Source organism: Armigeres subalbatus, chromosome 2, assembly GCF_024139115.2.
Source record: "Armigeres subalbatus isolate Guangzhou_Male chromosome 2, GZ_Asu_2, whole genome shotgun sequence".
In the NCBI taxonomy this organism is placed as follows: Eukaryota; Metazoa; Arthropoda; class Insecta; order Diptera; family Culicidae; genus Armigeres; species Armigeres subalbatus.
The window spans coordinates 444,800,005-444,815,962 of record NC_085140.1 but is presented as its reverse complement, the minus strand read 5'-3'; the positions used below and the strand labels follow the sequence as shown (position 1 = coordinate 444,815,962).

At 40.1% G+C, this 15,958-nt stretch overlaps 1 protein-coding gene across 1 annotated transcript in view; it reads left to right on the top strand.

The window, feature by feature from the left end:
• The first annotated feature begins 2,277 nt into the window (after nt 1-2,277).
• LOC134213687 (guanine nucleotide-binding protein subunit alpha homolog) overlaps nt 2,278-15,958 on the top strand; it is a 57,688-nt gene continuing 44,007 nt past the window's right edge. The window contains exon 1 of the mRNA XM_062692964.1: nt 2,278-3,188. Within this exon, the coding sequence (XP_062548948.1) occupies nt 2,988-3,188 (201 nt within the window). The 5' untranslated portion in view covers nt 2,278-2,987. The remainder of the gene's footprint in view (nt 3,189-15,958) is intronic.

The following is a 15,958-nucleotide window of genomic DNA, read 5'->3' as shown; positions in this document are numbered from 1 at the left end:
ACGGTTAGGTTCTTATTAGACCCCCCTAGCCATTCATTCGTAGGCACGGTAAGCATAAAGCCGCATCACACCGAAAATTAGGGGTCACCTGTATGGTGGAATTTTACCACTGGAACAGGCAATCCGTAATGTTATTCTTAGCCAGATAACCAGCTGCCGACACCACACGGCTATCTAGGCTGTTCGTGGAGAGAAGTTGACATTGACTTTACGTCAACTCTCAATGTGGCCGAACAGCCGAAAATAATATTTATCAGCACACTAGTACCGCACAACGGGGGCATAAAGATATACTTCAAAATTATCAGTGCAAAGTTTCACACAATTGCACGAATGAAGATGAACGTCAGTTCTCTGTGATATAGGGGAGGGAGTAATCCAGATGATGACCCTAATTAGATTCGACAGTCGTTCATAAAATCAAATCTAATACCCTATGGGGCTGTCCATATACCACGTCGACAGTTTAGAGGGAGGGGGTATGGCGAATGTTCATAATTCGCACAAATTTTTGAAAATTTGTATAAGCAATTGTCCACGCTGGGGGAGGGGGGTTTCTAAGATGAGTGAACTTTGACATCAAGGTACCTACTCCTTATCATGCCATTAAGCTCGTAATCTGAATAGGCTATAAGGATTTTAAATACTAAGCTCCGCGGAGAATCCTCATTTTCACGAATGGATAAGTAATTGCAATAAAACGTGATCCATTCATCCAAATCCAAACTAGCTTAACAAAAAGCTACCTGGCTCGAAAGGAACTCAATTCAGCCAAGCTGGCCTTGGTGGTCCTATTCTTGGTAAAACCATCTCGGCGCGAAACTGTGCAGAGACCGTTCCCTGTTCAAACCTTTTGGTGCATAATGTGCTTCTCATCCATGCTTAGCCGGAGACCATACCTACACAAAAAAAACTCCTAAACTGCTTTCTCTATCCACCGTTTAGTGTCTTTTTTGTCATTTGCCATTTTCTGACGATCTCTTCCGTCCTCCCTCACTAGCACCAAGCCGCAAGCAGCAGCATTTCAACCGGCAGCAAAGAGTAACAAAATCATAAAAGCATAAAAGGCGCTTGCACTCATCTTCCCCATGCTACATGAATTCTATTTAATGCAAAATTTAAAATCCCGCTTCCTAAGCGCTTAAATTTGCTTGAACCGTTTCACCTCGTTGAGACGGTGAAGGAAGGGTGGGGATCGAGCCAAAATGTGCAACATAAATAAATTCGGCGAAGGAAGAACAACAACACAACATAAGCATGCTACGTAGCTTTTGCACAAACACAACCAGCTCTACAAATGGTATCCATTCTGCTGCTCAGAAGCTGGCGAAGCCTCCGGTGCATGTGAGAAGATAAGCATGGTTCGTGAGTGAGAAACATGTGCTCAACACCCACCCACTTCCTAGCAGAATGAGGTTCGTCGGCATTCGAGACACATAATATGAATTAATTTTGTTAAAGACAAGTAACATCTCTAGCATGTAGGAAGACCACTTTAAAATATTATAGATAAAATTATTTTAGTATATTTTGTTCAGAATTTTTAAAAGCATTTTAAAGTTATCTAACTATTCTTTAGGGGCCCTCCTTAGCCTAGCGGTAAGATGCGCGGCTATAAAGCAAGACCACGCTTAGGGTTGTTGGGTCCGATTCCCGGTGCCGGTCTCGGCAATTTTCGGTTTGGAAATTGTCTCGGCTTCCCTGGGCATAAAAAGTGTTATTGTGGTGTCTAATGATATACGAATGCAAAAATGGTTAAACTTGGCTTGGGAACCTCACGGTTTAATAACTGTGGAAGTACTTTATGATGTAATGCCAATAAGAAGAATAACCATTCCGTACACAGGGTATAGTAAAATCAAAGTTGAAATAATGATGTTAACTTCAACGGATAAAATAAGCTTTTAATCCTTCTTTCAAGCTATCATAGATCAAACTTGCTAACATTCCCTATGAAATGATGTTAAATTACTACAATTAGGCTTTGATTTTCTGGAACTGATATAAATTTAAATTATCTATTACACTTTAGAAGCTTAAAAACCAGATCCGTCACAAAATTGAAACCGTTCATAATATCCATACATCACTGTCAACTTGTACAGCAGCAGAATCCACCTTCATCAGGCTTGCTCACGCCACTCACCTCGCCAGAAACTTCTCACTCATCCGCCATGTCACTCTTCTTTTGTTGCATCTAGTTCACACAACGAAGACCGTCACAGCCGCAGTCGTGCTACCGTCGTCGCACAGCAGCTCCCAAGTCGAGCACTGCTTCGGTTAGTATACGTGAAAGAGCTCGGCACGGTCGGTGTTGATGTGAAATCGCTCGTAGGAATTTTTGCCAATTTCGACGTGTTATCGGCCGAAATCCGCATCGAAAGTGCACCAAAAGTGCTTCGGAACGTGATTCGCTGCTTGCTGTCGTGAAATTTGCGCATTCCCGGGTCGGAATCGGCGGAAATTCCGTTCCTAAAAAGTGGTCCCCGTCGAGGGTTTTACTCCGATGGATTTCCTTTCGCGAGAGTGACGTTTCTTGGATTTCGTTTCTCCTCTGCTCGGGTGTGTTTTCTGTGGGTGCAAGGGAGTGTTGTGTGTGTGAGTGCAAGCTTCAGTATCACACAAACGCAGCGAGAAGATTCACACTGTCGAAACAGCTCGACAGAGTAGTGATAAAAAAAAGTATCGCGGCCCGCTTTGATTACTGAGTGGGGTGTTGGGAACGGCTCAAAAGTCTGGCGCGGGGAAGGTGAGATAAGTGCTCGATTTGCGAGGTGCGGCTGCCCGAAATTGTGTTGTTTTGTTTTGATTGAGGCTGGAGTAGTGTTGGTGGTCTATCGTGAGGATGATTAATCTCCTTAACGGGGCGAGAGTGAATTGAAGCAATCTGTTCAGGTCAAATTGTGTGGCTTCCGTCAAGGGGGTGCTGTTTTGATAATGCTGGTGCAGATCGACTGCCGTTGATGGTAATGTGATGCATTTTGAAAATGGCAACAGTGAATAACCGAAGGCGTGGGGGAACCGGTGAAGGTGTATTATCAAAGCTATCCTGTTCGCGATCCTGCTGTGGCGACTTTTTTGGATATTTGTTGCGGCTAAGAGTCAGTCCAGAGGAGCTCGAGCAGCGTTATAAATCGCGTGAAATTGACAAATTTTTGGAAAAGGATAAACATGCTTTTAGGAGACAGGTAAGATTCGACATAAATAATTTGAAGAAACATATATTAATGAAGGACAAGCCTCCCAGAATCCAAAACTAAATTCACTCGCGTTTCGAAAGGCACACCACTCCGTATAGATGTGACGCAGCAAAAGCTTAAAATTTAAATTATTTAATAATAAAAATGACAGTTGTGCGTTGTCTCCCTATCGAGTATTGTGCCGTTGATAATGCCAGTGGAATTAAATTAAGATTCCTGGAGGCTTGTCCTTGATTTGTATTTTAGTTTTATGAGACACGAAAACCTGTTAGTAGACAACTCTGTTTCAGCCGTTTCAGATCAACGACGGGTCAATATGAACAACATTTACAAAATAGTTCCTAAGCTTTTTAATTTACTAGTTTTTACCCAGCGTAGCTTACTACTCTTCGATAGTATTGAATTAATGACAACTCAATATTACCTGTTTGAAAGTTCCTTTATTTTTATTGAATTTTCTGTATTTGTATTTGTATATTTATTTCAACGATAACCTATTAGTTTTAAACTTTTTACAAGGCCAAGGATGGTTTGCTACTAGAAAAATACAGAGCCGGATTTTAAATAAACTAAACATAATTTAAAAAAATCTGCAAACTAGTATTGAAAGTGGATGCACTGGAAACAAAATTTAATTAAAAAGCTAAAACTTCAAACAAGACTTTTATTGAACGCTTTGAATGAGCATGAGCATGCTACTCCGTAATCGACCAGGACAATCGAAATTGCACAGGAAACCAATGGATGGAAGCATGGGACTTGCTCTCCAACCTCAATGTGCACAGTCCGAGAGTTCTAGTATTTTGGATTGTCGATAACAGCGCTGGCCACGTCCTTACGGTCATCGGGGATGGGAAGGAATTGATTATGCAGTTACTCGCCCACTGCAAGCCGAGAACACCTCTGCACTCGCCACGAGTTCCTGCGGAATTTTATTGGAATCTGGGGGTTAGGTTCTAGGCAGAAGTTCGTCTTGGTAAACGGGTTGCCAATGTGATAGGAATGAAAGCATGGTGTGTACACCCAGGTTTTTTTTACGCGGTTGGATCATTAATTTCTCGGTTAACCTGAACTTTCACAGCTTTTTAAATACCTTCTGAATTTTCTTTGATTTTTTGTGAATTTTTTCGTGGGGTTAACTCATTGTTTCATTGACGCTGAAGGTCTTAAACGACCAAAACCAAACCGTGTAAAAAAAACCTGGGTGTATTCTAATTGGATGCCGAAACTAGCTTTTTTTTGCTCATTTCGAATTCTAACAGTTACCTGCTAGAACTAATCAAGTTGTGTAGGTACCTATAGGGATAGAAGATGGAAACAGTATGAAAGTCCATTTCCAGTTCTAGATTGCGATTGCTAGAACATGAGAAATTTATGAAAAGATACTAAGTATAAGGAATGGAACGGGCCTGGGATTGAACCCACGACCTCCTGCGTATGAGGCAGAAGCGGTAGCCATATGACCACCAAGCCCGTTAGTGAACGCTTTGAATGAGGAAAATGTGGGTTTTAGTTTAGCTTCGAATGGAAGATCATTCCAGCAAGTTGTATGCCTCGGGATGATCAAGCAACTTGTTCGTTGCTGTTGTCCGTATTGTAGATGTTGCTGGATGTACTCTGGCAACTCTCCGAGGTAGGCCTGTCTCATAAAGCAGCATATCCTGAAATGGTATAGTAGGATGGTAGATCGATTCCAAGAATCGAATTCCGAATTCCGGCAGTTGAGTCGCGTCTACGCAGATTATAGGTGAATCGTAGAGCAGATTTGAAGCATCGGTGTAGTTGGTCTTGAGAGCTGCCGAGAGTCCGGGATAATAAATTACATCACCATACAGGAAAATGGGCATGATCACTGCTTGTACCAGCTTTCGTCGGGTTTGGATGGAAAGTACCGAGGTAAACCGGCGGAACGTACATAGTACAATGTACGTTTTCTGAACAAGATTGTTTACCTGGTGGGACCATGTTAGATTACAATCCATTTTCAAACCAAGATTAATAAGAAAATTATTTTGAGCTTTTTAGTGGAATGTTTTCACCTGTCTTAAGACGAGTTTATACAATCCCATTGAATTCCACCACTTAATTGTATCTTGACAGATACGTATTTCGACCTCAACAGTAAGGCCGTCTTCAGGCCGTCGAGACACTGAAGACGGCCTTACTGTTGAGGTCGAAATACGTATCTGTCAGGATACAATTAAGTGGTGGAATTCAATGGGATTGTATAAACTCGTCTTAAGACAGGGGAAACCAAGATTAGTTACCTCTTTCGAAAACGGTACGGTTTCACCATAGAAACTTATGTTGGCTTATGCAGTGACAGTCCGGGTTTGGTGAAAATAATCGCCTGTGTTTTCTTCGGGTTAGGAGCCAAGAAGTTGTCATCGGCCCAACAAACAATTGCTTCAAGGTCAACGTTGATCGCATGCACCAGTCTGTCTATTGCTGAAGACGGACCGGAGATGTAAATTTGAAGATCGTCGCACAGTGGGACGGATTGAAAAAAAGACGGTCAAAAGTACAAATATGGCTTAAAATGAGAACAAATGGGTTTATTATACTTACTGTGATGAAATTTTATCATTTTCAACTACTTTCATAACGATTGTTGTGATTGTAGCATTCAGTACATATACATACATTTTCATGTATTTTACGTCATTTTCAAATGCCTCGGAAAAAACCTGCGGGCCCTGGCGGGCCCTAAATTTGGTTTAGTTTGAAAATATATAATGTAAAGTAGTAGCCATGCGATTTTCAGCGCTGGGTAACGATGGGTAAATTGTTTTCTGACCACATGAAAACACCACGAAATGAGTAAATTTCGAAATAAGCCTAAATTCAACTCCATAAGCCAAGGGTGAATATTTCATGAAATTGTGACATAATGTATGCAACTGATAGTTGATTATGTTATCTTTGAAGATGTATTGAGTTTGAAATGATTGAATAACAAATTTGAAAAATATTGCAAAGATATCATACCTCATATTTATATATTATCAATGGTGTTAAAAACAGTTTACATGCCAACTTCAAAGGTACCCCAATGGGCACAATATCGTCCAATTGACTCAACCAAAGTAATTTACAATGTTTTATAGCCTGTATAATGCGAGAAAAATATTTAAAAAATAGAATACATCATTTTGAAAAATGACCTTTTGACCCTCTTTCTAAGGATTCGTCCCTCTGTGCGTCGGCCTAAAGATGGTAGCTACATTTCAGTGATGCAGCCAGACTGTTGATATATACGCTGAAGAGAAGTGCACTGAGACATGATCCTTGCGGCGTGCCGTCGCGGGTGTCAAGTTCATTAGACACGATATCTCCCACTCGTACTGATTGTTTCCGGCCATCGAGAAATGAAGACAGTAAAGCACGTGCTCCTCGAGAGAAAAAAAACTCGTTTCGAAGTTTAGTGTCAAGGGTTTGATGGTTCACGCAATTGAAGCCGAGAGAAAAATCTACCAGAACCATGACTGTACAGAAATCGTTATCCATATTCAAGTAGACGTGACGCACAATCTTGGTTTTTCGTATGTATTTTAAATTTTATCAGGATTTGTAGGCTCAAAAGTAACACTGAATTGCTCTTTCGAAAAATTATAAAATAGTATAACCTTTTTACTAGGTATAATACAGCGTTGACCCGATTTTGTTACTCCCCGATTTTGTCTACACCCGATTTTATCACGTTTTCGACCCGATTTTGTCACCCCAAAAATGTTTGGCCCTTTATACAGGAGTCTGATGAAATACAAACAGTAGTATAATCATGATCAAATCGATTTGATACGAACATTATTTTAAGATTTTAGTAGAATGTATTTACTTGTCATAAGACGAGTTTGTACAATTCCATTTAATTCCACCACTTTATTGTACCTTTGACAGATACGTATAAGTCGAGTAAAGTACGAGACACTGAAGACGGCCTTACAGCTGAGGTCGAAATACGTTTCTGTCAAAGGTACAATAAAGTGGTGGAATTAAATGGAATTGTACAAATTCGTCTTATGACAAGTCAAATCGTTTGTCAGATATGGCCAGTGCTATCGGCAGGTGTCTTGCTACAATAGATGGTAGTATCGTCATCATCATCAATAGATGGTAGTATCGTCATCATCATCATCATCCATTTTTTTTTTTAAATTTCAGTCGTTCTTTTTATTTCTGTAAAGAATTCCGCAAACTAGAACGATTTTCATGAAGTAATGTTCGCCGGCTGTGGTTTATTATAAATGACTTCTGCGCACATGTGAAGGATTCTATAAGCATTTTCGACAAAAAATAACGGGTACCGTTAACGCCTTGTGCCTTTCCAAAGCTTGTTTAAATTAGTGAAATGAATTAAAAAATTTAATATAATTTTTATCCGATTTTGTCACATGCCCTATTCACCAGGGGGTGATAAAATCGGGATATTTGTTTGTATTTTAGTGAGACATTCACAAAAAAATAGTTTTTTTTGCAGTTTATTTTCCATTCCATGATATAGAACTTTAGTAGAGCTGGGATAGCTTATATTGTTTTTTATTATAATATTTAATCATCTTTTTTATAAATGCCGGTAACATGCTTCCACTTGATTTACTACGAGTTGAAACCGTCACAGTAGAAAACAGTCTCACCTTGCGTAACTTTCAAATCCCTGATTCGGCTCCCGTGTTCGTCGAGTGTTTAAAGACCATGTTTTGATAGACTTGCATTTTGCAATTCAAATTGGTCCCGTCCCTCAAAGCTAATATAGGGATACAGTACTCCCTTAAAGAGTTTTAAATATATATTTGAAATTGAATTCAGTATCGAAATAGCTCTGACAAGAAATGCTGATTGATTAAACCTTTATTCATTAACTGAGTTGCAGCTCAGCTTCAGAGACAAACAGACGTATTTTTTATTTCGTTCTTTGTGGGTAAATATCAATGGTCATTCACTATAAAAGGCAATCTACCTCTTTCAAACACTGCAAAGAACATTCCTACTTTCTTGCTATCTGCTATTGGTTCGAAAAAATCTACGCTAATGTGGCAAAATAAACTGGGACACGACAAGTGCCGAAGAAAACGAGCGAAGCACATCCCACTATCGTCAAGCCAAGTCGGTCCGCGCTCTATCCCTTCACCACCATCCAGCATCGCTCGAAGCCTATCCTGAGCTGCCGCAACCGATGAGTCATCGATTGAACCCAGTCGTTAATGATCTGTATTAGGTCCCACAAATTTGGAATGCATGAGTTCGATCAAGGACGTAATCAACTTTTTCATTTGGTCCATTGGTATAATTGTATATTGTATACCCAACAATCTTAACCTTTGCCAAACACGTTGGTCTCAGAAATATAAAAGCATTTCCGGCTTCCAGCATTTTCGGTTTCCAATTCAAATGTTGATAGCAACATTGAATCATTGAAAACACTTGCTGGTGAAAGAAACGTAGCGATACGTAAAAGTTCATATCAATTACGTCCCGGGTGGACAAAAATCCGAATTTAATATTATCGTTAAAGCTGATTGTGAAATATTCAGCATTTGAGTTGTCAATGTAATGTAGAAAAAATACGTTGATATGTTGCTATTTGAGATATACATTCAAAACGTTCTCTGCATAGTTAAGAAACATCGGGACAACGTGCCAAAAGAACTGTTAATCGAAGCATATTCAGTGACAGAGACAGTAGGATTTAAAATGACTCCGCCAAGAACTACGCAGCACATAAATGTATAAAATACCATATAAAAGCACATGATAATCCAGTCCGGTCTCATATAGTCCTCAGTTTTGGAATACTGGAATGAGCACTGATCATTCCGTATCTTGAATCCCTTATTATGTCAACTCGGTTTGGAGAGGACAGTGTCCCGGCTTATGCGTTGTCATTGTTTTATCCCACAAACATCAAAAGGTTGGCATTGGAAGAGTTAAAGCGTAGCTCGAAAGTTTTAGTGGATGGCATTAATTATGCTACCAACAATGGTTCAATATGATCTCAACGAGGAAAAATGTGAAAGTCAGTGGCGTTTCCCTAACCTCAATCTACCTGTGCACTGCGCGTAAGGTATTTGTGTGCGGAAACGCATAGAATTACTTGATTTTGATTAGTTTAAACGACTCTGATAATTATATTTTCCATTTGGACTGTCAAAATATCAAAATTTTCATTTTTTGGGTCAGTGCACAGGTAAAAAGTGAGGTTACGCGACGCCACTGGTTAGTGAACTCGATCTTATCGATCTTAATGACGAAGCTCGCTCATTTTCCCTTGCTATTGCTATCCTGCTATTAAAAGCACTTGCTCAGCCTTGTACCACATGAACAATAAAAAGATCTTTCAGCATAATGCGCAGAGTAAAAAACTGTCTGAGGTTGACAATGGCTGAACAGCGTTTTAATTCTCTTTGCTTGATTAAGTGGTGGAATTTTAATGGGATATATGAACTCGTAATATGGAAATTGATTCTCTTTGCTTGCTGAGTGCCCATCGCCGAATTTTGAAAAACAATTCAAGTAAATTACTGGATTTTGCGGTAGAGAGATTTTCATAGGACAAACGAAAAATTATCTTCATTTAAGTTTTCTAAGAACTTTATACTATTTCAAAGCTAAGTTTGAAAATTGCTTTGTGTTTTAATGAACTTTGAATACACTGACAAATAAATCTTATTTCATTCTAGAAACTAGTAAAAGGACATAAGTTTATAATAAGAAAAACCCATATTAATTCACCTAGCGGTGACGATGCTATTCTCGTTTCAATCGTTTGGTTTCGCCTAAGTGTGATACACATCACAAATAATTGCCTACATTACGGGTCTTGCAAACGCTGTATAGCGAATCAACCAACCAAGCTTTATGGTTCAACATACCATTTTCTTCATAACTTTTAAACGCAATGACCGATCGTGATTGTATTATTATATTAAAGTTTCCAATGTTTTTCGGTTTTCGTGTGCACACACCCATACACACGGACTGACAGACATTTGTTCAGTTCGACGAGCTGAGTCGATTGATATATAACATCATGAGTCTCCGAGACTTCTATAATAGTTCGATTTTGGAGTGACTCACAAACCCATTGCATGTTATTTGTATGCAGTTTTGTTGCTTATGACCTTTTCAGCGCAAAAGAATTATAACGTACACCACTTTTATATTGAACTCCATATAAAAGTGGTGTACGTTATAATTATTTTGCGCTAACATTCGTTGGCTTAAAGTTCGAGTCATTTTAGGCTGGACGACAAAAGATATGAAACCAATCTAATCACTAGGAATTAAGATATTGATCCTTAATCATGACCATTTTGAATGAAAAACAGTGAAAATGCTATACTTATTTCCTCCACTGTATTAGACTATGCTACTAAATGGCATTAATATAGGAGTTGTTTTTGTTTTTATTTGTTAACCCTTTTTCTTACTTACTCTTCATTGTGTTACCAACAAATATTTTAGTTACAAGCTAAAGATTGTCGTTGTCGTCGCTGTGCGGAACATCTTTTGCAGAAGCGACGCCCTCGATAACAGAAATTGGTGTGAACTAGCCTTGCATAAGAGGTAAAATACTAAAAAATAATACCAAAATTTTATATGCAAAATACATTAGGCACAACATACTTAGGTATTTCAATATCAAACGAATAAAAATTTGTGATACGTTTGATATTGTAATACCAGAGTATGTTATGCCTGAAGTATTGTGCATATTAGTTTTTCGTATTATTTTTTGGTATTTTACCTCGTATGCAAGGCTAGTTCATACCAGAGTTTGATATCAGTAACAGAATGAGGTATTATTGAGGTAATTTCTCCTGCTCGGGTATATGGTGCTATATGTCAATGAAGGAAAAATACATACGACTGGCAGTTCGATACCCAATAGCAGAACAAAGGGAACCGAAGCGACAATCTTTATCTTGTAACTAAAATATCTTTTGTGTAGCTAGACAGTTTCTCAATCAAACGGTTTCATTGGGATTTTGCTCAATTATTCAAGCAAAATACGCCTTTGATTATCTGCAGTTTATTTTGGTCGCAATAAATATCCAGCAGCACTGCTGCTCGAATAATGAGTTTTGTTTATGCGCTGCTACTTGCACGTTTCCCATTCCAATCGAAATGCAATCACGATTCTCATTTTCTTGCGTCCTCTCATCTCACCAGTTCACCCATATGCTTCCCAATCTCGCGCAGCACGACCGCGACCACCTTTATCGGTAGTAGTTTCTCATAATGAACGATTGTGGATATGAGGCTGCAACATAAACAGGTAGGCCAGCAACGGTGAGGTTTGGCTCCTTATTTTGTGAGTCGTGATCGCACGCAAGATGAATGTGTTGTTATGGTAGTTAAGTCACAGTCAGCATCAGATCCGAAGAGCTACTAAAACAGGGCTGTTACTCGAATGAATGATTGAAGTGCAAATCATTAATTAAAATTATAATAACATTCCGTTGACCCCCGGTAATATGGCCGTTTTTGATTTGAACATTTTTTAAATTGAACCCCGTAGGTTCAAAAATCGTTCAAATTAAAAAATGTTCAAACGTCATTCAGCACGTGAAATCGAGAAAAGAATAATGGAACATCGTGAAACGGAACGCAGAATCAAAACAAAACAGCAAAGAGAGCAGCCAGAAACCGGTTAATCTGATGCTCATAAAGTAACTAGAAGTTCAACAGTTACTGTCATAAGACGAGTTTAGTACTTTCCATTTTATTTCACCATGTTTTGTAATCTTTGCAGATACGGGATGAAATTAAATGGAAAGTACTAAACTTGTCTTCTGACAGTTGAAGACATTCCACTGAAAGAGCTTTAATAATTGTCTAAGTAAATCAAATAAAAAAATGAACTCCGGTAATATAAATGAGGTACCGTTCAAATTATCGAGGGCCCATGGTGTTATGATGATCTTTTATTTGATCTTCGATTACTCATTCAGTTAAGTTTTTTTTTTCATTTTTAAATTTTATTACATGAAATAGCTTATCTAATGAGCACCCCGCTCAAAATATTTTTAACATGTCTTTATTTTTATCGGAAATTGAACCATAATCAATTTTTCTGTACTCTAAAAAATATAACTGCAAACGCGTTGGCGTTATCATTCTCCTAATTCAAAGGATTGAAAAGTTGCTAGTTTCGTAGGCACAGTTCCGTAAATTTCCAAACAGCCCTGCAGATTAAGCATATCGAAAGCGAACTCGATCTTTCTTTGCACGCACACTCAATCAAACGAATTTAATCTATTCAGATGTGTGGCCAGTGCTGCTTTTGATTCGAGCAAAATTGTTTCATACTTGTGAGCAGTGATTAAGGTGACTCGGGGAGGCACTAAACACCGTGTTATTTTTCCTATCTTTTGTCTCTTTCTGGCATTTTCACCTCGTAACTTTGGAGCGGCGTATTTCGGTTTTCCGTTGTTTGATGTAACTGTAAATGTATCAGCATGTAGATCGCGAGTAAGCACGCGCCGAAGATAATTTTTCAAAATCATATTTGTTGTAGAGAAAAAATTAAGCATTCAATGATGAAAATGATAACGATTTGATGATTGTTCGTGCTTCCCGTGTCACCTTAAGATTTAGCAAAAATCAAACACGATTTGTTAGTATTGATCATACGCCTGACAGAATTATGACTGATCTTCGTCCCTCAGATCATTATGTAAATTACCACTGTTTAGATAACCTGAAAGACTCAATCATTGAGATTAGGACATTTCTTGTACCAAATTCATGTCTAGTAAAATTATTCGAAAACCTGACAATGACTCAGAAAAAAAAACAACCAGCAACGCAAAGGGCTGAAATTCGCATATTGGAGTGAGCCACGCGTGGAGACTAAAATCCAAGTAACTTTCTTTCATTGCGGTGCGCAGTTGAATAACTTCATTTTTCTGCCACACTTCTTCCAATAGTAGTTGGCACAAATGCTGGCCCGGTAACCTATGCGGTGGAATGATACTGATTTTATTATTAGGCAGAGTGACTAATTAAAAATACACGCTCTCCTCCGTCAGTCGCGATGACGTCCGCAACTCTGCGTCCGTTTTGCTTTGTTATTATCATGCATAATATGTCGTGCTAAAAGCGGGCTTCTTGTTGCTCGGCGAACCACAACTCAAGTCAGCGCAGCACTCAGCAGCGAGCGCGGTGCAGCACCAGACCAGCGCCGTACGGCGAAGAGGACAACGACTGGACACTATAGGGCGCGGGCGCGGTGACCACTGTGATGCGAGAGCGTCGTATGATGCAAGATCGCGAACAGGAACTAGGCGGCATGAGGTGTGTATGTGTATGATGTAAACAAGTTTACTAGGTCATTCGGTGGAGCAAGCGTATTCGATAAGGGGTTATAATGCGATTTGGGATTTTCCTTGCCATAGATATTGCGTGAGGCGGATCTTTGTCATAGTTCATATTTCACAGGAGATGAGAACTGGCTGGTTTCAAATGTTTTGATCAATTCAATGCAGATGTTAATAAATGTTGCAAATGCAATTGTATAGAAATGCCAATCTACACGAGATTCTATATTTGTCCTTAGTTATCCTGATATTTTTTACAGAAAGTCAGGCAAGGTCATTAGAAATGAGGTACGGGCGTTTCAAAATATTTCATCGGAGATTATTTGAAAAAAACTTCTTCTACTCCAATATAAAAAGTCAATTGATAGCTCAGCATTGATTTGTTTTCTTTGAACATATGATACAGCTCGTAATCATGCGTATGCGCCACACGGCGGATACGACAGCCTCTTACTGAGTATTGTACGCAACACCTTCTGCTCAAAAAATCTGACAGCTAATTCTATACTGCCTTTCCATGTTCCATGTCCGTAATGGACCACCGGCAGATTTGAGGCACATATTGGGTAATATATACAGTGGCGTTTCCCTAACCTCAATCTACCTGTGCACTGGACTTAAATTTAAGGAATTGGTCTGCAGAAATGCATAGAATAACTAGATATTGATTAGTTTAAATGACTCTGATAATTTTATTTTCCATTTGGGTTGTCAAACTCAAATTATCAAAATTTTCATTTTTTGGGGCAGTGCACAGGTAAAAAGTGAGGTTACGCGACGCCACTGAATATATAAGTTTAACACGTTTTTAACGCGCTTTTTCAGGTTTACGCGGTTTTTTTTTCAGAAAATAGTAATGAAGTCTTTTTTGTGCAATGTTTGGGATTTACGCGGTTTTTGGGAGTAACTCGGTTAATTTTCACCTGGTACGAATCCCCCATTTCAAAACCTACTTCAGTGTACAGAGATACTCATGAGAGTTCCATTGCAGTTTTAAAGATGAACCAGCCTTGGTTTGTATTTTCCTTTAATAAATAATAATAATAATAATTCGGTAGCTGATCTGCAGTCCACGCTACTCTGTCAGTCCCCAAGATGACGATGATTTCACAACAGCACAACAGATGAGGTATCCTATACTGCGCACGGGTTCGATTTTCGCAAGGGTAAGCCCACGTTGGACGCTATAAACTCGGTGGTAAAGAAACTTGGTGGTAGTGACACTTGCTGTGAAGAACGCATTCAACAGCGCAAGCTGGGATGCCATCGCGCTCTCGTTACACCGGCTTAGCCTGCCGGTGGGCCTGTACCGGATTTTGGAAAGCTATTTCCAGAACCGTGTACTATTATACGAAACCGATGCCGGTTAGAGAAGCGTACCTATTACCGCAGGAGTTCCGCAAGATTCAATACTGGGCCCGGTACTATGGAACCTTTTGTATAACGGCTTCGCAGATGACGTAACCTTGGAGGTCTACGGGGAGTCAATTTCCGAGGTAGAATTGACCGCAGCACACGCGATCAGCACGGTGGAGGATGTCCAACAGTTCCAAGGTGTGTGCCAGTAGACGTAGGCCACTGGAGAGCACCTGCCGCTTGATGTGTTTCAGCATGATGCCAGTCGGATTGGTCATCCGGGAAGACGAGGAGTGTTTCGAGCTACGTGGCACCAGAGGAGCCCGCGAACGCATCAGGGTGACTTCGGTTGCAAGATGGCAGCGCGAGTGGGATAACTCTTCTAAAGGTAGGTGGACCCACCGGCTGATACCTAATATATAGAGCTGGGTGAAGAGACTCCATGGGGAAGTTCACTTCCATCTAACACAATTCCTGTCAGGCCATGGCTGCTTCCGGCAGTACCTCCACAGGTTTGGGCACGCGGAGAGCCCCGTCTGCCCTGACTGCCCAGGTGTTGACGAAACTGCAGAGCACATACTGTTCGTATGTCCTCGTTTCGACGTCGAACGAAGAGCTATGCTAGACATTTGCGGTCGGGACACAACCCCGGATACCCTTATCCAGAAGATGTGCCAAGCGGTGGAGAAGTGGAACGCATTTTCGACTGCAACCACTCAGATTGCCTGCTGTTTGCAGAGAATCTGGCGCGCCGAGCAGCAGTAGACAAGCATGACTAACTTGTGATTGGTTAGTTAGAGCGAAAAAAGGCTGAGCGCGGGGAAGTGAATGAGAGGATTGCGCATGTCGAGTAAGAGTGTCGCAGCGGTTGGCAACCGCAGTCGCCACCACGATGCATGGCAGAAGAGTGAGCGCATAGGTGTTAGTATGGACTGCACATACCGAGGTAGGAGGGTCGTAGCGTAGAACTGTTGGTACCTATCGCTATCGACACCTCGAGGGATGGCAGAGAAAAGTAGAGTAAGCATCCAAGGCAGCCTGGCATGGCATGTCAGAAGTGAGAACCTAAGTATGTCCCAC